This window comes from Pongo pygmaeus, chromosome 12 (assembly GCF_028885625.2).
Source record: "Pongo pygmaeus isolate AG05252 chromosome 12, NHGRI_mPonPyg2-v2.0_pri, whole genome shotgun sequence".
In the NCBI taxonomy this organism is placed as follows: Eukaryota; Metazoa; Chordata; class Mammalia; order Primates; family Hominidae; genus Pongo; species Pongo pygmaeus.
This window is the reverse complement of record NC_072385.2, coordinates 43,629,043-43,650,271: the sequence shown is the minus strand read 5'-3', so window position 1 is coordinate 43,650,271 and position 21,229 is coordinate 43,629,043. Positions and strand designations below refer to the sequence as shown.

Here is a 21,229-nt window from a genome sequence, read left to right as displayed (position 1 = left end):
TTTATGTGTTCATTACATTGGGAACTGCCTCTATTTTCAGCCTGAGTTAATATTATAAACCTCAGCCCTTAACGCATTCATTCAACACATATTTGTTGAGTGCCTATGAGGAAGGTACAAAGATGAATAAGACAGAATGTCTGTGTTTGTGTGAAGCCTACAGAATAATGGGATAGATGGACAGAGAAGTAGTATAGTGCCAGGAAGAGGTTAATGCCAGGAGGTAAATGAGGCAGGGGAAAGGGAAAGAAAGCAATGGACACGGAGGCTATTTTAGATTAGAAAAGCCTTCCCTGATGAGCCAGCATCTGAGGTGAGAGAAACAAAACAATCCATGTAAGCACATTCTAGGTACAGAAACAAGTTTGGAATATTTGAGAGATACTAGGCAGTCTTTGTGTCTACAGTGCAGAGAGCAAAGCTGAGGATAGAAGGAGATGAGATCAGAGATATGGGCAAATGTCAAATGGTGCAGGCTACCATTAGGAATCCGGAGTTCATTCTAATTGCATTAGGAAGCCAGCTGGTAAGTCTCAAGTAGGCAGTAACATGATTAGATTTATGTTTTGAAAACATTATTGTCTAGAAGGAGAACTGGTTGAGAGCAGGCTCTGCAGTTACACACACTAAAAAGAATGGGGGTTTTGATTTAGAGGGGAAGCAGGGGAAATGGCAAGAAATAGTCTATTCAGAATATATTTTGAAGGTAGAGCTAGCAAGAATTGCTAATGCATTAGGAGTAGATTGTAAAGAATATAGTAGTCAAGGATGAATCCTAGGTTTTAAGCTTCAGAGACTGAGTGAATAGTGGGATCATATACTAAGTGGAAAGTGTGAAGGAGGAGCAGGCTGGCGTGGGCAAAGTTGGGAAGGAAATGAAAAGTTCTGTATCAAATGTGTTCAGTTTGAAATGCCTTTTAGAGATGGTGAGGGTGTCAATGGATCTAGAGCTTAAAGGAAAAGACCTATACTGGAGACACACATTTAGAAGGCATCAGTACATAGATGGGTATTTATAACTATGTAACTAGACACGGTCTCAACCTTTGATGATTCAGATTAAAATAGGGTCGTTCATCTAAATACATCACAATAGCAACTTACCAGGAATAGAGAAGGGGACAGCAGTGCCAACTCACCTTTGGCACCAGCTGATGACTTTGCAATCCAAACGTTGCCCTCTCCATCCTCTTTCTTTCTGTTATAAGAAGCGAGAAAGAATTCTCTTTCATCTGTCCTTGAGTTACTCATTGGTGGCTGAATTCCATTCTGTGCTGGAGCAACTGGAGTCTTGAGATTGGTTGGATAAATCACATAGGATTCAGGGAACCATGTGCAGGACTCAGCCAGTTCAGGGCTTGTCTTGATTAGCCTGGCAGATGACAGAAGAGGGTCAGCCTCCCTTCAGTGCACTTTGTCACTCCCTTCAGAAAGGCCACTGCTTTCCCCCAGAGATTTTCCAGGAGGCAAAGCATGACTCGGTCTTCTGACACCTCTGTTTGCTCTTAGTCTCCCTGGACAAAGCTCAAATGCATTATTGGGGAGCACACAGCTGTTAGATGCAACTTTAAAGGCATACCCCAGTTAATTCAAAAGGTTTAATGTCCAACACTTTCGCTCTTTTTAAAATGCATCTCTAAGGAAACTTAACTGGACATAATCCTGAGCCAATACCTTTTCAACAAATATGTTGTTGAACTAGACCCATACTAAAAAAATGAAATGGGGAAGAGAGGAAAATTTAAGTAGCAAAAAGACTATCCTGGCCCAACTCTCTATGGGAGAAAAGGCTATGTAGGAATCTGAATTATCTAAAGACTTTTTAAAGCTCTTGCTTTTAGCTCAGGCTGGCTTTCGTGACAGAATAAAAAAGGTATCTTTCTAACGGAACATAGGACACCAGTGGTCATAGTGAAATATACCTCCTGCTCCCCAAATACCATAACACCACAGAAGATAAAGTCAGGCAAGGCACTTAGCAGACAGGGGCTTCCCACTGCATCTACTCTGCAATCAGACCCCTGGAGCCAGAGCACTGGCATCACATTTCACAAATTAGGAACTGGGTCATGGAGAAGTAAACTTCCTAAGATCATAAAGGTAGTGAGGACCAGCCAACATGCAAGCCCGAACTCCCAAGTCTTTTTTTTTTTTTTTTAAACAGCTCAAGCTACTACGAAACCCCTAAGTTTTAACTGGAAACCTGCTCTTACTCCCCAGGAATCAGAGACAAGGAGGAACCTGCCCACAGACATGCACTGGCTTTCCCTGAGCTGTGCTCCCTCTTCTGTTTAGAACAGAACTGTTAATGCCAAGTCCGTGTTAAGATTCACCTACAAAACCCAGTCTGTGAACAAATGGTGGAAATAATGACATTGTAGATAGATATCAAAAATAAATTTATTTTAAAGCGTACGGGAAAGAACTGAAAAGCTACTTGAACTTGAAGGAACAAAATAAATAAATTTTTAACTCACTGAAAGTTCAACTCCGTATCTGCATTGTCCCATCCAGTGGCCACCAGCCAACCACATGTGGCTACTGAGCATTTGAAGTGTAGTCAGTGTGACTCAGGAACCGAATTTAAAGTTTAATTTTTTATTTTATTTATTTATTTTTTTTATTTGAGACGGGGTCTCACTCTGTCTCCCAGGCTGGAGAGCAGTGGTGCAATCCTGGCTCACCGCAACCTCCACCTCCCGGGTTGAAACCATTCTCCCACCTCAGACTCCCGAGTAGCTGGGATTACAGATGCCCGTGACCACACCCAGCAAATTTTTTTTTTGGAGACGGAGTCTCTCTGTCGCCCAGGCTGGAGTGCAGTGGCGCCATCTCGGCTCACTGCAAGCTCCGCCTCCCGGGTTCACGCCATTCTCCTGCCTCAGCCTCCCTAGTAGCTGGGACTACAGGCGCCTGCCACCACGCCCGGCTAGTTTTTTTGTACTTTTAGTAGAGACGGGGTTTCACCGTGTTAGCCAGGAAGGTCTCGATCTCCTGACCTCGTGAACCACCCGCCTCCGCCTCCCAAAGTGCTGGGATTACAGGCTTGAGCCACCGCACCCGGCCCACACCCAGCTAATTTTTGTATTGTTAATAGAGACAGGGTTTCACCATGTTGGCCAAGCTGGTCTCAAACTCCTGACCTCAGGTAAACCACCCACCTCAGCCTCCCAAAGTGCTGGATTACAGGCATGAGCCACTGTGCCAGGCCTAAAATTTAATTTGCCTTTAATTTAAAAACAGATGCATTATAAAATATTTTTCCATTAAGCACAACTTTATTGATATGGTGAGATAATACTTCACTTTACTGTTGTATCGCAGCATGCACATCAGGGCCATGTGTCATTTCTAGTATCACACACAAACACATCGCTATTCTATTCAGGGACAATAGATTGATTCAGTTCAAGTGATTTCTGTGCAGTGATGAAACATTATGATATGTTTACTATGCAGACAGCATGAGTTACAGTGCTAGCTACATATACCACAATTGGTAACTAAGGTGAAATAGAATTTCTTCCCAGTTAAAAAAATATTTGGACAAAAATTTAAATTTAAAATAAAGGCATACTACTGATGTGGAATTGAGTAGGGACACAGAAGCTAGAACTAAGACAAAGACAGTAAGAGATTAAAAAAAAAGAACTGAAAGGAGGTATGCCACAGATTCACAAGAAATGGTGACTGCAATATGCTATGGTAAAAGTAAAATGAAAAAACGGTTGTGTAAAGGAGACATTTTTAGCAAATACATAATAAATTTGATAAGTATTTTCCTCTCAATGCTCAAAAAACTTAATGAAACTAGTGGCTAAAATCACAATATCCAACACATTTTTCAAGCAAATGTTTTACAGAGTCTGGGTTTATAATTTTGGGCAACTATAAAATGGCTTGGATTCTTACACAAAAAGAAAACCATTTTAGATGCAAATGTGGTTTTAAAAAACTATTTTAAGGAAAAGCCTTAAAAATATAATTCACAAAAAATGAACAATCTTCAGCTGAGTCACAATTGCCCACAGACTACAAAACCTTTCTAACAGTATCAAAAATTGACTCAAAATTTGAAAAATATTAAGTATTTTTCTTTAGCTTTAGGTGAACTGTGTGACATAAAAGATGCTGTCCAATTAATACTTTGGGTGTTTTGCCTCAAAGGATTTCCAAATATATGATAAAATGCTGTCAAATTGCAGCTTAAAAAATATCAAACTCGGCCAGGAGTCGTGGCTCACGCCTATAATCTCAGCACTTTGGGAGGCTGAGGCAGGCGGATCACAAGGTCAGGAGATCAAGACCATCCTGGCTAACGCGGTGAAACCCTGTCTCTACTAAAAATACAAAAAATTAGCCGGGTGTGGTTGCAGTTGCCTGTAGTCCCAGCTACTCGGGATGCTGAGGCAGGAGAATTGCTTGAACCCGGGAGGCGGAGGTTGCAGTGAGCCGAGATCGTGCCACTGTACTCCAACCTGTGTGACAGAGCCAGACTCCGTCTAAAACACACACACACACACACACACACACACACACAAACTCATAGTATAGATATTTTAAAATCTTTTACATCTGTCACAGAATTTTACCTACATGCAAAAAATTTCTTTCTATCATGACAGATAGGACTTTAGTTAGGTTGTATTAAAATATGGATTTACGGCTGGGCACAGTGGCTCACTCCTGTAATGCCAGCAGTTTGGGAGGCCGAGGCGGGTGGATCACCTGAGGTCAGGAGTTCAAGACCAGCCTGGTCAACATGGTGAAACCCCGTCTCTACTAAAAATACAAAAAACTAGCCGGGCATGGTGGTGGGTGCCTGTAATCCCAGCTACTCGGGAGGCTGAGGCAGGAGAATCGCTTGAACTGGGAGGCGGAGGTTGTAGTGAGCTGAGATGGTGCCACTGCACTCCAGCCTGGGCGACAGAGTAAAACTCCATCTCAAAAAAAAAAAAAAAGAAAGGATTTACTAAGATTTTAGAAGACTAATGTTTCCTTTACTACTTCACTTTATTGTATGATACATATTGGAAACATTTGCTTCATTGCATTATGTGTTACATATTGAAAACTTTTGTGTTAGGTTTGCTTTTTGTTTGTTTATCCGAGATAGGGTTTGGTTCTGTTGCCCAGGCTGGAGTGCAGCGGCACAATCTCGGCTTACTGCAAACTCTGCCTCCCTGGCTCAAGTGATTCTTGTCCCTCAGCCTCCCAAGTAGCTGGGACTACAGGTGCGCACCACCATGCCCAGCTAATTTTTTTTTGTATTTTTGGAAGAGGCAGGGTTTCACCATGTTGGCCAGGCTGGTCTCGAACTCCTGACCTCAAATGATCCACCTGCCTTGGCCTCTGAAAGTGTTGGGATTACAGGTGTGAGTCACCACGTCCGGCCTTGTGTTAGGTTTTCTGAAGCAGACTCTAAGTGTCATGGATACCGTTGTTAAAATGGTTCTGTATATACTCAATGATTCTCCAGTTCATGGAAACAGAAGACAATGAATTTAATGATACTGTGTTCTCTGCCAGTATTCACTGATGGAGAAGGGGAAGGGTTTTTTTAAATAAAGATTTACTTTTCAACTCCAATTCAGATTTTCTTGAAAATAAAAGGAATGTTTTCAAATCATCATTTTCACTCAGTAATTCATTATTTCAATAATCAAAATTAAAAATGACTGCCATTTGCATTTTCTTATCTATCTTCATACTGCATATAAACAAGCTAAATTTAAAGCTCCAAAGAAGGGAAAAGAAGATCTTATTTATGATCCCCCCAGACAGGTGTGAGAATTTATGTTCCAACTTCATAATATAAGTTGATAATAATGATTTCACATAGTTTTACATGACTCAGTATGCAAAAAATGTTAATTGTAATAGCACTATGAAAATTGGCTGCAAAAACTAAAAGAAATCTGAAGAACACTTTGTTGACATTGATAAATTTAGAGTTACTTTTCAATATATTCAATACATCTTTGAATTTGATATTTACAATACTGAACTAACACAGAGTTGGTGAATTTACTTAACTTGGACATTATTTTGAAAATAAGCTTCTGCTTCATAGTCAAATCAATTCTTCTAGAAAAGATGAACTAGTTTTGAAAATGTTGTGCAATATTAAAGGAAATAGATCTTTTGGCTTTCAAAGTTGTTGAAAAACTTTTATGTACAACTTGAGTACATAAATCTACTTCTTCAACCATACACTTTTTATGTAATCTAAATTCAGATCAAAGCTTTCCAATGAAAATTTACCATTTGAATTAAGATGTGCTACATATGTAAAATTCACATTAGATTTTGAAGACTGAATGATAAAAAAGAACGTAAAATATAATAGCTTTTTATATTAATTACACATCAAAATAACATTTTGGATTTATTTAGTTAAATATAATAAATTATTATTATTATTATTTTGAGACAGAGTCTTGCCTGTGGCCCAGGCTGGAGTGCAGTGGCACGATCTCGGCTCACTGCAAGCTCTGCCTCCTGGGTTCACGCCATTCTCCTGCCTCAGCCTCACTAGTAGCTGGGACTACAGGCACCCGCCACCACGCCTGGCTAGTTTTTTGTATTTTTTAGTAAAGACGGGGTTTCACTGTGTTAGCCAAGATGGTCTTGATCTCCTGACCTCGTGATCCGCCCGCCTCAGCCTCCCAAAGTGCTGGGATTACAGGCATGAGCCACCACGCCCTGCAATAAATTATTAATTTAATTGCAGCTGTTTCTTTTCTTTTTTTTTTTTTTTTTTGAGAATGAGTCTCACTCTGTCTCCCAGGCTGGAGTGCAGTGGCACGATCTCGGCTCACTGCAACCTCCACCTCTCAGGTTCAAGCGATTCTCCTGCCTCACCCTCCCGAGCAGCTGGGATTACAGGTACCCACCACCATACACAGCTAATTTTTGTATTTTTAGTAGACATGGGGTTTTACCATGTTGGCCAGGCTGGTCTCGAACTCCTGACCCTAGGTGATCTGCTCACCTCAGACTCCCAAAGTGCTGAGATTATAGGCGTGAGCCACCACGCCCAGCTTGCAGCTGTTTCTCTGCACTTATTTTAATGTGGCTACTAGGCGGTTTATAATTACATGTGTGGGTAGCATCCTATTTCTGTTGGACAGTGCTGGTCTGTAAGATGACCTTGGTTTGGAAGCCCTCATTTCCTGCACAGAACCAAGACCAGGCTCTACAGGAAGTCCTTTGCTTTTGTACCATTTCCTCATGCGCCCATTTGGGAAGTAATCAGAAATGGAGATTTATTTACATCTATACAACAGCAATAGAAGAGGAAAAGACGGTCTCTGATCTGTACCAGGAGAAGAAAAGCCCCTCAGGGTTCTAAGACTATGGCCTTGAGACCTCAGTGAAATTTCTGAAACTCCCTGAAGTGACAGGGGGAAGGACTGGGCTGCACAGGGTCCTGCACTGAACCCCACCTAGGCTCTGGGAAGCCTCCCGAGGGTGCACAGTCACAATGGCCAGGGGTCACATTTGTGCAGATTAAAACTGTCCTGGTTTAACAGGAGTTACTATGGCCATGGGCAATCTGGCTGTCCTCTCTGAACTGCCACTTTGTCCTATAAAATCAAGGAGACTTTATTTCTAACTCTCTGGAGCCCTTTCAAGCCATACAAAATCATGGGAGAGAGACAAATGGATAAAGGGAACCATCATATCCTGGAATTACTACAAGCCCCTCACAGGACAACTGAGACAAAGATGGAAGCTGATGAGAATGATGCAACCTCCAGCCTGCATAGGTCATGTCACCGTTACAAGGTGCTATCATGGATCACACTGCATGCCTCCGAGGGGCAACAAGCAGGTACTGTCACCACCATCCATCCCCATTTTACAGATGAGACACTGGGATTCTGAGTGGTGCTCTCCAAGATCACAGATATTTATCACACTTGGTCACGACTCCAGCCCTGTACTCACTCTGCTTCACTATAACTGCAAAATATACAAATATGGAAACCATTATTTTTTTACTGAGTCCTCTGCTTCCTACTTTATCTTTAGGGGAAAAATCATAGCAGAAAAGGTTTAATAAACATTTAATAAGAATTTCTAAGTGAATAATCTGAATAAACAAGCATGTCCCACTTCTATTCCTGATTCTATGTAACAGTCATTTGCATTCTAAATATATAAACATGTCACAAAATGACTTCAGGAAGCCTCACTCTCTTTCAGGAGTGGGATGAATCATGATAAACCCATCACAGAGAGGAGTGCGTACATAAGTTACCAGGGCCAATGAGTGAACAAAAAGCAGAAATGTTCCTGTGAGCACCCAACCTAGTAAATATCTAGAGCCCAGAAAGAAATGTTAGTGGGAAAAGAGCATTTTGCATTGAGTCATATCTTCCAGTACCTGGCTACACACACATGTTCACCAGTCATCATGGAAAGAATACTGGAGGCCCATGACAGCCCTGATTTTAGTGGCCCAACCCAGTGTTTCCCCACTGAAATAACAGTAATAGCAATGACAACTATACTAACAACAATAATAAGGAGTGCTTTCACTTATACAGTATGAACAACAAGACAGGCACTATTCAAAGCCCGTAGCTAAATTAGCTCAATTAATCCTCATAACAACCTTATGTAGTTATTATTATTTCCCCATTTTACAGCCAAGAAAATTAAGGTAGTGTCAAATACTCATGATGTACCAGGCCACTGTGCTATATAAACTTTACATGCATCACCTTATTTAATTCTCATAATAGCCTTATGAGGGAGGCACCGAGGCTTAGAGGGATGAGGAGATCTGCCCAAGCTAGTGAGAGGAAGAGCTGGGGTGAAAACTTACACTTCTGACCCCAGATCTTAATCATTGTCTAACACCATCTCCTTCCACTTTGTGATACCGTGGTGATACCTAGCCATAATCCAACTGCTCAGAGATGGGCAGTGCAGTGAATGCTCTTATACCCTGCCCAGATATCCTTTCTGAGGGACCCCTTGCAGCCATGAGAGATGGATGCTACGGGCTATATATGCCCTTCTCTGGGGACCAGCCCCTGCCCAGAAATGCCTGCGAAGCTAAGCCCTCCATCTCTTCCCACAGCCAATGGCTGACTGATACTGGAGCATAGAGGCCTGGTCCTTGCTCAAAATGTGACAACTCTGAGGTGCCATTCACTCTGGTGCTCCTTGGAGTCAGGAGAGGCAAGACTTCGGCTGAAACCACCTCTTTACATGGTTCTCCCCCTGCCCTGCCCTGTCCTTGCTTCCTGATGGCTGTCTCTTAAGAACCCTACCCCAGGAAATCACTTACACAGGAGACCCTGAGTCAGGCTCTGCTTCTAGGAGCCTCACCTCAGAGGCAGACAGGCTTTATCAAGCACCATGTTTTGGACCGCAACCAAAGCAGCTTAGAGGAAGCTTCTGAACTGATACTTGTTGGCTTTTAAAATAAAAGTATGTTTGTCCTTTAAACAATCCCACATTTTTGCCTAAGTGCTTCATTTAGGTAAAAAATGGAAAACAGCGGTCTTAACACTTACTTCACTAAAGAAGCTTTGCGACACAGTTTGTCAGCGCCCCTGTAGTAATTCACCAACTGTACCAGCCCGGGCTCGTGACCTAGGAAGGAAAGAGGAGGCTCAGAAGGGACACAGGACAGGTGGGGAATGACAATGTCAGCCCCAGCAAGCAGGAGAGGACAGCTGTGTCATGCCCAGCTTTTCTCTCTCTCATCTCAGGATTGGCTGTTAGAAAATGGAAAATGGAACAATTTTGTTTCTCTGTCCCCAGGGACCCTCTTTTGCTCGGTATTCTGCTGGCAACCTTCATTCTCCCCACAGTGGATATTATATCAACATCGTAGGTTTGCCAAAACTGCTGCTACCTTTGTTTGTTTTTTCTTGTTAGGCTACAGGGTATTGAGGGTATTTTTCATTTCACCTCTCCCTGACTGCACACTGCATTCCGCTCCTGGCTTAACACATGCAGACTTGTCACTCTGTATAGTAAAGCTACTTTAACAGTCATGCTTTCCACATCTGTAACTTGGCTGTCTACACCAAGGAAGGAAGGAGAACTAGAATGATGCTGGTCTCACGCAAGTCTATCTCTGCAAGCTTCTAGGAGGTGAAGGAAGGTAGTGGAGAGGCCATGTCTACAAAATCAGAAGCCCTGAGAGCTTTCTTCTATGCCGCATTCCACGGGGAAACTCATTTTCAACAGCTCTTATTACATGTGGCCTTTTTTTTTTTTTTTTATAGAATTAGAGCAGAAAGGACACAAAGAAAAACAATTTTTATTAAAAATAAAAGGTGTTTCCAGCCGGACACAGTGGCTCATGCCTGTTATCCCAGCACTCTGGGAGGCTGAGGCGGGTAAGTCACCTGAGATCAGGAGTTCAAGACCAGCGTGGCCAACATGGCAAAACCCTGTCTCTACTAAAACACAAAAAATAGCTGGGCGTGGTGGCACACACCGGTAATTCTAGCTACTTGGGAGGCTGAGGCATGAGAATCACTTGAACCTGGGAGGCAGAGGTTGCGGTGAGCCGAGATCCCACCACTGCACTCCAGCCTGGGCGACAGAGCAAGACTTCATCTCAAAAATAAAATAAAAAATGTTTTGTTTCAAATCTTAATAAAACACACTGTATTTCCAGTAACAAAATCAAAGTAAGACCAAACAAAGGAATTTTCAGTTGAAAATGCCAGAAGAAAGAATAATTTCTCTGAGAATGGCATACAGTCAAATCAAAAGTTTCAGGCAGGCATTAGCTGGCTCTCACTGGTCTCCCTGAGCAGATTCCCACCTGAACTGCCTACGTTCTTATCCACAGGGCACCTGCCTTCCTGAACCTTTAAATCTTCCTGGCTCTATAAATCTTCTCCTCGGCTTTCATGTAGTACACTTTAAGCAAAAGGTAAATATCCCTTAACAGTGATGGCATATAACCAATTTTGTTGTAGGATGCTGTTTTCTTTCCCATAAAAACCAAATGTTGGCCGGGCACGGTGGTTCACACCTGTAATCCCAGCACTTTGGGAGGATGAAGTGGGCGGATCACCTGAGGTCAGGAGTTCGAGACCAGCCTGACCAACACGGCGAAACCTTGTCTCTACCAAAAATCCAAAAAATTAGCTGGCCATGGTGATGCGCACCTGTAATCCCAGCTACTTGGGAGGCTGAGGCAGGAGAATTGCCTGAACCCAGGAGGGGGAGGTTGCAGTGAGCCGAAATTGTGCCACTGCATTCCAGCCTGGGCGACGGAGTGAGACTCTGTCGCAAAACAAACAAACAAAAAACAAAACTACAAAAAACACACACACACACAAACAAAAAGCTCAAATGTTTACTGATCATCTCCTGAATTTGTGGTATCTGTTCAGGATTCAAATTCTGGAGGCTTCTGCTTCTCATTCCTAGGCTTAAGCACCAGGGTAATGCCAGTCACTCCTACCTCTGCCTGGGCAGAGCCATGTTTATTGTTTTTAATGTTAGGATTCCACCTAAGCTTTCACAGCTAGGCACTGCCAAGAATATAGAGGCAAGTCAGGAAGTCTGGAAGGGGAAGTGGACAATGCAAGGAAGAAATAATTGTTCTCAACTATAAGCAATTCTTCCTCTCCTTTCAGATCATGAATTCTCTTTGCTAGGGTCTTCCTGACACCGGTTAACAAAAGGAAGTCTCCAGGCACAGTCACCATATTCTAAGATTTCTGGGTGTTCAAATGGGTCCTTCCATGGAGTCACCATTCTACATCATAAACTTGTATAACAATGAAAAGTTGTCCCAGGTACTATTCGAAAGAAAAAAATTCAGCAACTTTACACTGCAGCTCTTCATTCCTCCAACGATTTGAGTTTTACACAGCCCCCTCCCAAAGGCTCTGTCTATGGAAGCTCATAAATGACCAGTCAATTCCAAACGGCCCGTATTCAGTTTTTACCCATTTGAATTCTGACCACACCTATTTCTAAAAACTGTTTTCTCTCCTGGACATAGAACATTGCTCTCTGGGTTGCCCTCCAAGGCAGAGGTGACTCTTCCTCCGTATCAATTCTCCCCTTGTCTTTGGAATACAATTGGCCCCCACCTCTGGTGAATTCTGGCAAGGAACATGGCTCCCCGGAGAGAAGCTGCAATTCCCAGATGACTGTGCAGAGAGGGAGGCCATGAGACTATGCTCAGGTCAATAGGATGCGAGTTGAACCGATCTGGGCAACTTCTGGATGACATCACTTACAAAGGAGCCGCTAGTCCCCTCCTATCTCCTGCGCTTTCCTACCCGTGGACATGTGGGTATGGTGGTGCCCAGCCAGCTTCAACCATGTGGATGAAGGTAATTCCCTCGGGGAGAGCAGGGAAGACAGAGAGGGCGAACGCAGCCTCGTGTAAGATCTTAATCCAATGCAGAACTGCGAAAACACATTATTTGGGGAAACTAAGGAAAGGTTTATAATCAGACATCCCTCCACACTTCCCTGGGCTAAGGTCTCTTCTGCAGCTCCTGCTTTTGGAATCCAGGGGTCTTTTCCAAATCCTCTGATCGTTCCTCCGCGCCTTCGGGTGGCAGAAGCCTCAGGGGTTTCAACACCTACAGCTCCCCCTCCCGCGCCCACGCCAAGCAGGGAGAAATCCTTAGTGCAGAAGAGCTGCAAGATGACTCCAGCCGACGCCAGCCGCCGGCTTTGCGGAGCAGCGCCCCGCGCGGCGGACCTGCCAAATTTGGGGGCTTCGGCCCGGGGGAGCAGCTATACTCGCGCCTCAGGTCCCAGCCCCGGCGGCCAACGTCTCCCGGGCTGCAGGGACCGGTCATTGTCAGGAGGTGGCTGCGGCCCCGAGTGGCCGCCCCGCTACTCCGACTCTAAATCCAAGTTAGGAGACAAGAAAGCATTAAAAGCGACAGGTTTCGATCTTTCTGGATCCGTTTTTGATATGCCCGAGAAGCGACAGAGGGGAAAATTTATGACCTTTAAAAACAAAAGCGCTGGTTCTAACGGGCCGCGGGAAGCACGCAGGGCCGCTCCGAGGAGGGCAGACGGGAATTGGGGAAGGGCTCACCCAGTCTCCCGAAGGGCAGCCGATTTCTCTCTCCCAACATCAGGTTGAATCTGGGGTTGTCTCGCCGCAGCCTCTTCCAGTGACCGGTGGCGAGAAGCAGCCGGGAGACCTCGGCGTAGACGCTGCTGTTCTCATCGCGTACCACGAAGGTGTACATGGCGAAGGGCCGCGCGCCCGCGCCGCCGGGCAGCCGCCGCAGGGACCAGCCGGCCGAGAAGGCGGCTCAGCGCGGACCCTGCCCGGGCGCCCGCCGCGGCCCGGCCCCCGCTGCCCGCCCCGGCTACCGCGCCTCTCGGGTGCCGGCGGCGCCGCGCCCGGGCGCCCGCGCGTCTGCCGGAGAGGAAAGCGCCGCCCGCACGCCCGCCCACCCCGGCGCGGCCCCGCCTCTGGCCCGTGATTCCGCGCGGTCCGGCCCCGCCGCGCTCTGGAGGGGCCCGTGGGCCGCGGCGCGCCCTTTCCGTAACCTCCCCAGGGCGGCGGCGGCGGCGCAGGGTTGGAGACCCGCGGCGGTGGGCGCGGCTTTACTGCAGCGCGCGGACTGTGCAGTGGAACCGGAGCCCGGGCCTGGGGTGGTTCCTTCCGAGCCCAGGGTCGCAGCCGGGGGGCGGTGCCGGCGGAAGATCCCAGTTTGCAGGGCTCGATCTGGGTTTTCCTTCTATCGCCAAAGGACCTTTTATGGATAAAACCCAGAAGTTCTAAGGCCCGGTCCTGTGGCCTAGTGAAGAAGCGCTTCCTCTTCCTCTTTGCTTAACGACTACGGAGACTCGAAGCGTCGGTTTTGTTTGGGTCGAGTGCTCCTTCCTTCGGCTGAGACCAGGATGGCGCACGGCCAAGGGGATGACCTTAGACTCTGCTGGTGGAAGCAGGTCCCGAACCGACCCCTTGGAGCCCTGGGCTCCGCTCTCTTCCTGCCTTTTACCGGCATTCAGCCACTTGCTTTCCCTTCTCCGGACCTCGATTTCCCCTTATGAGCGGCGGAGAGTGGCTCTTAAAAGTCCCTTCGGTTCTGATAGCCCACTCTGAAGACTATGCTGCTGCATTTGAGGGACAAAGAGAAGACAATGATCATCGGAGTTCCCACAAACTTCCTACACTCCCTCATAAATTACCCACATCAGCCCTGCGCCTTGCATCTTTTACTCTCCTTTAGATAAAGAACACCCTGGGGCCTCTCCCCTTCCTGTTCCCCGATGCTCACGGTAACTACCCGAGCACATTATAAAAGCGCCCTTCTCCTTCCCATCGTTGCCCAAATTCCGCAGGGCCGCCAGGCACTCACTCGCCTGTCTTGCGCACCGGCTCCACCTGTAGGCAATCGCTGGCTGTGGGAGAGCCTGGTCAGAGCAGAAATGGGGCAGACTTAGAGGTGCTGGGTGCTTGCATTCCCTCCCAGCTGCTCTCCCTCCACGAGGGATAGAGTTGGTCGAGAATGCCCTGGCTCCCTCGCCCTCCGCACGTGCCCTGCGGGGAGGCATGTGTCCTAGGCGTACTGCAGTGGTCCTCTGTAGGGTACGGCTGCAGTTGTCCACAGCTGTAACTTGCTCATCAAGGCATCTTCTGTTGGCTTCCTTCCTTTCCCTGACTACTGATGTTTCTTGGGATCACCTCCCAAAAAACTACTGTACTTGCGCTCAAATTCTTGTTCCAGGGGGCACCGTTTGGGGGAACTCGAGCCAAGACGCTGTATTTGCCGCTCTTAACAGCTGATCACCTTGAAAGTGACGTCCACTCCCACCATGCTGCATCCATTCCTCCTGCGACTCCTACTGACGACTCCTGCGCCACAGGTGGCTTCTCTCTGCCACTCCACAACCGTGGATCTCATTAGGAACACCAGTGACCTTTGAATTTCCAAATCCAGAAGCTACCTTTTTCCTTTTTCTCACTTTTTGTAGTGAGCACCATTTTTGTTTCTTTTAGCTGTAGTTTCTGTATGGTACTACTTATTCCCCACCCCACTTTTTTTTGAGACAGGGTCTCACCATATTGCCCAGGCTGGTCTCGAACTCCTAAACTCAAGCCATCCTCCCACCTCAGCCTCCCAAACTATTGGGATTACAGGCGTGAGCCACCACACCCAGCTTATTCCCTTTTCTTTGTAAGGTAACTCATCTTTCCTCCTTGGAACGTGTGTGTGTGTGTGTGTGTGAGATAGGGAGTCTTGCACTGTCGCCTGGGCTGGAGTGCAATGGTGTGATCTCGGCTCACTGCAACTTCCACCTCCGGGTTTCAAGAGATTCTCCTGCCTCACCTTCCTGAGTAGCTGGGACTACAGGCACAGGCCACCATGCCTGGCTACTTTTTATATTTTTGGTAGAGACAGGGTTTCACCATATTGGCCAGGCTAATCTCAAACTCCTGACCTCAAGTGATCTGCCCGCCTTGGTCTCCCAAAGTGCTAGGATTACAGGCATGAGGTACAGCGCCTGACCCCCTTGGAACCCGTTTTTTCTGGCTCTTGTGGAATTAACAATGTCTATTATTGATAAAGGAGATGAATATCCGGGCTTGGTCCAACAGGATTACTCTCTATCCCTTTTGCCACAGCGACTGGTAAAACGTAGGAAAGTGGTCTAAATCAGGCCAATCTGATGGAACACTATCTGTGTGGGACAGCTTGCCACTGTCTTGCTGTCTTATAGGGGGAGAATCTGTTCTGAAAATTCAGCTTTGCCTCCATCCTAGCATTAAGCCCCTAGCATTAAGCATTAAGCTCCTAGCATTAAGCCATGTGGATATGTGAATATATTCTTGCCAGTAGAATGAGAGCAGGTGATATGTATCACTTCCTAGCTTAGACCTTAGAATTTGGATGTGCCCTCTTCTTCTGGAGATAGGACGTACAGTCAGCAGCAATATTGGAACAAAGAATGTAAGGAATTTGCCAAAACTGGCTGTATCCTGGATTATAAAGTAAATTCCAGCAATTTCAAAAGATTGAAATGATTCTAAACACTTTTCTGACAATAGTGGAATTAAGTTGCATGGAGATTAAGTGATATTGCACACTGCTAAATAACCCATGAATCAATGAAGAAATCACAACAATAGAGAAAGTATTTTCTAACTGAATGACAATAAAGATACGGCATAGCAAAACTGGTAGGATACAGCTAAAGCTGTTTTTAATAAAAATTTACAGTCTAAAGTACATATGTTTTTTGTTTGTTTTTGTTTTGTTTTGTTTTTGAGACAGAGTCTGGCCCTGTCGCCCAGACTGGAGTACAGTGGCGCAATCTTGGCTCACTGCAAGCTCCGCCTCCCGGGTTCACGCCATTCTCCTGCCTCAGCCTCCCGGGTAGCTGGGACTACAGGCGCACGCCACTACGCCCAGCTAATTTTTTGTATTTTCAGTAGAGACGGGGTTTCACCGTGTTAGCCAGGATTGTCTTGATCTCCTGACCTCGTGATCCGCACGCTTCGGCCTCCCAAAGTGCTGGGATTACAGGCGTGAGCCAAGTACATATGTTTTTTAAAAAAGACTGAAAATCAATTAAGCTTCCATCTCATGAAACTAGAAAAAGAAGAATAAGTAAAACCCAAAGTAAGTAGAAGGAAATAAATCATAAGGGGAGAAATCAAGGAAGTAGAAAATAAATGTACAATAAAGAAATCAACAAAGGCAAAGTGGGTATATTTTAAAAAATTTAAAATTGTTAAGCATTCAAGACTAACAAATGAAAGGAAGAACAATCAAAGTTAAAATGAAAAAGGTCAGTTGCAAGAAGATTAAAAAATATTTTTAAACAAATTTTTTGATGAAAAAAGAAACATCACTAGAGATCCTGAAGGTATTAAAAACAATAAGTTTCTTCCCAGTCTCGATGGTCTTTACATTTTGGCATGATTTTGCAGCGGCTGGTACCCGTTGTTCCTTTCCATGTTTAGTGCTTCCTTCAGGAGCTCTTTCAGGGCAGGCCTGGTGGTGACAAAATCTCTCAGCATTTGCTTGTCTGTAAAGTATTTTATTTCTCCTTCACTTATGAAGCTTAGTTTGGCTGGATATGAAATTCTGGGTTGAAAATTCTTTTCTTTGAGAATGTTGAATATTGGCCCCCACTCTGTTCTGGCTTGTAGAGTTCCTGCCGAGACATCCTCTGTTAGTCTGATGGGCTTCCCTTTGTGGTTAACCAGACCTTTCTCTCTGGCTGCCTTTAACATTTTTTCCTTCATTTCAACTTTGGTGAATCTGACAATTGTGTGTCTTGGAGTTGCTCTTCTCGAGGAGTATCTTTGTAGCGTTCTCTGTATTTCCTGAATCTGAATGTTGGCCTGCCTTGCTAGATTGGGGAAGTTCTCCTGGATAATATCCTGCAGAGTGTTTTCCAACTTGGTTCCATTCTCCCTGTCACTTTCAGGTACACCAATCAGACACAGATTTGGTGTTTTCACATAGTCCCATATTTCTTGGAGGCTTTGTTCGTTTCTTTTTATTCTTTTTTCTCTAAACTTCCCTTCTCACTTCATTTCATTCATTTGATCTTCCATCACTGATACCCTTTCTTCCAGTTGATTGCATTGGCTCCTGAGGCTTCTGCATTCTTCACGTAGTTCTCGAGCCTTGGCTTTCAGCTCCATCAGCTCTTTTAAGCACTTTTCTGTATTGGTTATTCTAGTTATACATTCGTCTAAATTTTTTTCAAACTTTTCAACTTCTTTGCCTTTGGTTTGAATTTCCTCCTGTAGCTCGGAGTAGTTTGATCGTCTGAAGCCTTCTCTCACCTCGTCAAAGTCATTCTCCATCCAGCTTTGTTCCATTGCTGGTGAGGAACTGCGTTCCTTTGGAGGAGGAGAGGCGCTCGCTTTTTAGAATTTCCAGTTTTTTTGTTCTGTTTTTTCCCCATCTTTGTGGTTTTATCTACTTTTGGTCTTTGATGATGGTGATGTACAGATGGGTTTTTGGTGTGGATGTCCTTTCTGTTTGTTAGTTTTCCTTCTAACAGACAGGACCCTCAGCTGCATCATCCTGATACCAAAGCCAGGCAGAGACACAACCAAAAAAGAGAATTTTAGACCAATATCCTTGATGAACATTGATGCAAAAATCCTCAATAAAATACTGGCAAACCAAATCCAGTAGCACATCAAAAAGCTTATCCACCATGATCAAGTGGGCTTCATCCCTGGGATGCAAGGCTGGTTCAATATACGCAAATCAATAAATGTAATCCAGCATATAAACAGAACCAAAGACAAAAACCACATGATTATCTCAATAGATGCAGAAAAGGCCTTTGACAAAATTCAACAACGCTTCATGCTAAAAACTCTCAATAAATTAGGTATTGATGGGACATGTCTCAAAATAATAAGAGCTATTTATGACAAACCCACAGCCAATATCATACTGAATAGGCAAAAACTAGAAGCATTCCCTTTGAAAACTGGCGCAAGACAGGGATGTCCTCTCTCACCACTCCTATTCAACATAGTGTTGGAAGTTCTGGCCAGGGCAATTAGGCAGGAGAAGGAAATAAAGGGTATTCAATTAGGAAAAGAGGAAGTCAACTTGTCCCTGTTTGCAGACGATGTGACTGTATATCTAGAAAACCCCATTGTCTCAGCCCCAAATCTCCTTAAGCTGATAAGCAACTTCAGCAAAGTCTCAGGATACAAAATCCATGTGCAAAAATCACAAGCATTCTTATACACCAGTAGCAGACAAACAGAGAGCCAAATCATGAGTGAACTCCCATTCACAATTGCTTCAAAGAGAATAAAATACCTAGGAATCCAACTTACAAGGGATGTGAAGGACTGCTTCAAGGAGAACTACAAACCACTGCTCAATGAAATAAAAGAGGATACAAACAAATGGAAGAATATTCCATGCTCATGGGTAGGAAGAATCAATATCATGAAAATGGCCATACTGCCCAAGGTAATTTATAGATTCAATGCCATTCCCATCAAGCTACCAATGGCTTTCTTCACAGAATTGGAAAAAACTACTTTAAAGTTCATATGGAACCAAAAAAGAGCCTGCATTGCCAAGTCAATCCTAAGCCAAAAGAACAAAGCTGAAGGCATCACATTACCTGACTTCAAACTATACTACAAGGCTACAGTAACCAAAACAGCATGGTACTGGTACCAAAACAGAGATATAGATCAATGGAACAGAACAGAGCCCTCAGAAATAACGCCACATATCTACAACTATCTGATCTTTGACAAACCTGAGAAAAACAAGCAATGGGGAAAGGATTCCCTATTTAATAAATGGTGCTGGGAAAACTGGCTAGCCATATGTAGAAAGCTGAAACTGGATCCCTTCCTGACACCTTATACAAAAATTAATTCAAGATGGATTAAAGACTTAAACGTTAGACCTAAAACCATAAGAACCCTAGAAGAAGACCTAGGCATTACCATTCAGGACATAGGCATGGGCAAGGACTTCATGTCTAAAACACCAAAAGCAATGGCAACAAAAGCCAAAATTGACAAATGGGATCTAATTAAACTAAAGAGCTTCTGCACGGCAAAAGAAACTACCATCAGAGTGAACAGGCAACCTACAAAATGGGAGAAAATTTTCGCAACCTACTCATCTGACAAAGGGCTAATATCCAGAATCTACAATGAACTCAAATAAATTTACAAGAAAAAACAAACAACTCCATCAAAAAGTGGGCAAAAGGTATGAACAGACACTTCTCAAAAGAAGACATTTATGTAGCCGAAAGACACATGAAACAATGCTCATCATCACTGGCCATCAGAGAAATGCAAATCAAAACCACAATGAGATACCATCTTACACCAGTTAGAATGGCAATCATTAAAAAGTCAGGAAACAACAGGTGCTGGAGAGGATGTGGAGAAATAGGAACACTTTTACACTGTTGGTGGGACTGTAAACTAGTTCAACCATTGTGGAAGTCAGTGTGGCGATTCCTCAGGGATCTAGAACTAGAAATACCATTTGACCCAGCCATCCCATTACTGGGTATATACCCAAAGGACTATAAATCATGCTGCTATAAAGACACATGCACACGTATGTTTATTGCGGCACTATTCACAATAGCAAAGACTTGGAACCAACCCAAATGTCCATCAATGATAGACTGAATTAAGAAAATGTGGCATATATACACCATGGAATACTATGCAGCCATAAAAAATGATGAGTTCATGTCCTTTGTAGGGACATGGATGAAATTGGAAATCATCATTCTCAGTAAACTATTGCAAGGACAAAAAACCAAACACCGCATGTTCTCACTCATAGATGGGAATTGAACAATGAGAACACATGGACACAGGAAGGGGAACATCACACTCTGGGGACTGTTGTGGGGTGGGGGGAGGGGGGAGGGATAGCATTAGGAGATATACCTAATGCTAAATGGCGAGTTAATGGGTGCAGCACACCAGCATGGCACATGTATACATATGTAACTAACCTGCACATTGTGCATATGTACCCTAAAACTTAAAGTATAATAAAAAAAAAAATTAAAAACGGCAAGCCAATGAACAAAAGAACTGAGTTGAATATTCATAAGAGACAACCTAAGAGGTAAGCCCTGAGCAAAGAGAAGATTTGGAGAAGAGTCATACTGAGAAAGTCAATAAGGGATATGTTTGGCTAAAAAGCAGGCCCACATCTAATAGTTGTATACACATGGGAGCCACATGTCTCAGTGTCTACCATATATCTGAGTATTTAAAAGTTACAGACCAAGCCAATAAGCTGCTAAATAAAATGTCTCTCTTGCTACTTTACAATCATACTTTTATAAGGATGACCTGCAAGGGCAGGAGTTTTAGAATTCTCAGACTTATAAGAGTTCCATGCCAGAGCCTGGTAATACTGGGAGAGACGGCCTTGGCCCCTGACCATAGCTCAGCCCCGTTTCTTCCCATCCCTGACTCCAGCCTGCACCACAGAGGCTGTGCATACATGCATGGCCTCTTCCTCACCACAGTGAGAAAATCCAAGCTCCACCCATACATCATCCCCCACAAGCAGTCACCCTTTGGCCACTGCCCAGGCCTAGGGGTGCACACACCAGCATTGCCACTGACCCCTGGGACATGGGCCCAGGGAGGAAGCCTGCACAAGGCCAGGAAATAGGCTTTGATCTTTGGACAGTGAATTCTGGTTCCCAGGTATCTGGCATAGCCTAGAAAGTGTGAGGGTAACAGTCTCCAGGTGGCCATAGC

At 44.5% G+C, this 21,229-nt stretch overlaps 1 protein-coding gene across 1 annotated transcript in view; it reads right to left on the bottom strand.

Moving 5' to 3' along the window:
- TTL (tubulin tyrosine ligase) overlaps positions 1–21,229 on the bottom strand; it is a 71,097-nt gene that overhangs the window by 34,687 nt on the left and 15,181 nt on the right. Inside the window, exons 2-4 of the mRNA XM_054472160.2 lie at positions 13,055–18,020; positions 9,534–9,612; positions 1,140–1,372 (exon numbers count right to left, since the gene is read on the bottom strand). Coding sequence (XP_054328135.1) covers positions 1,140–1,372; positions 9,534–9,612; positions 13,055–13,211 — 469 coding nt within the window. The 5' untranslated portion in view covers positions 13,212–18,020. The remainder of the gene's footprint in view (positions 1–1,139; positions 1,373–9,533; positions 9,613–13,054; positions 18,021–21,229) is intronic.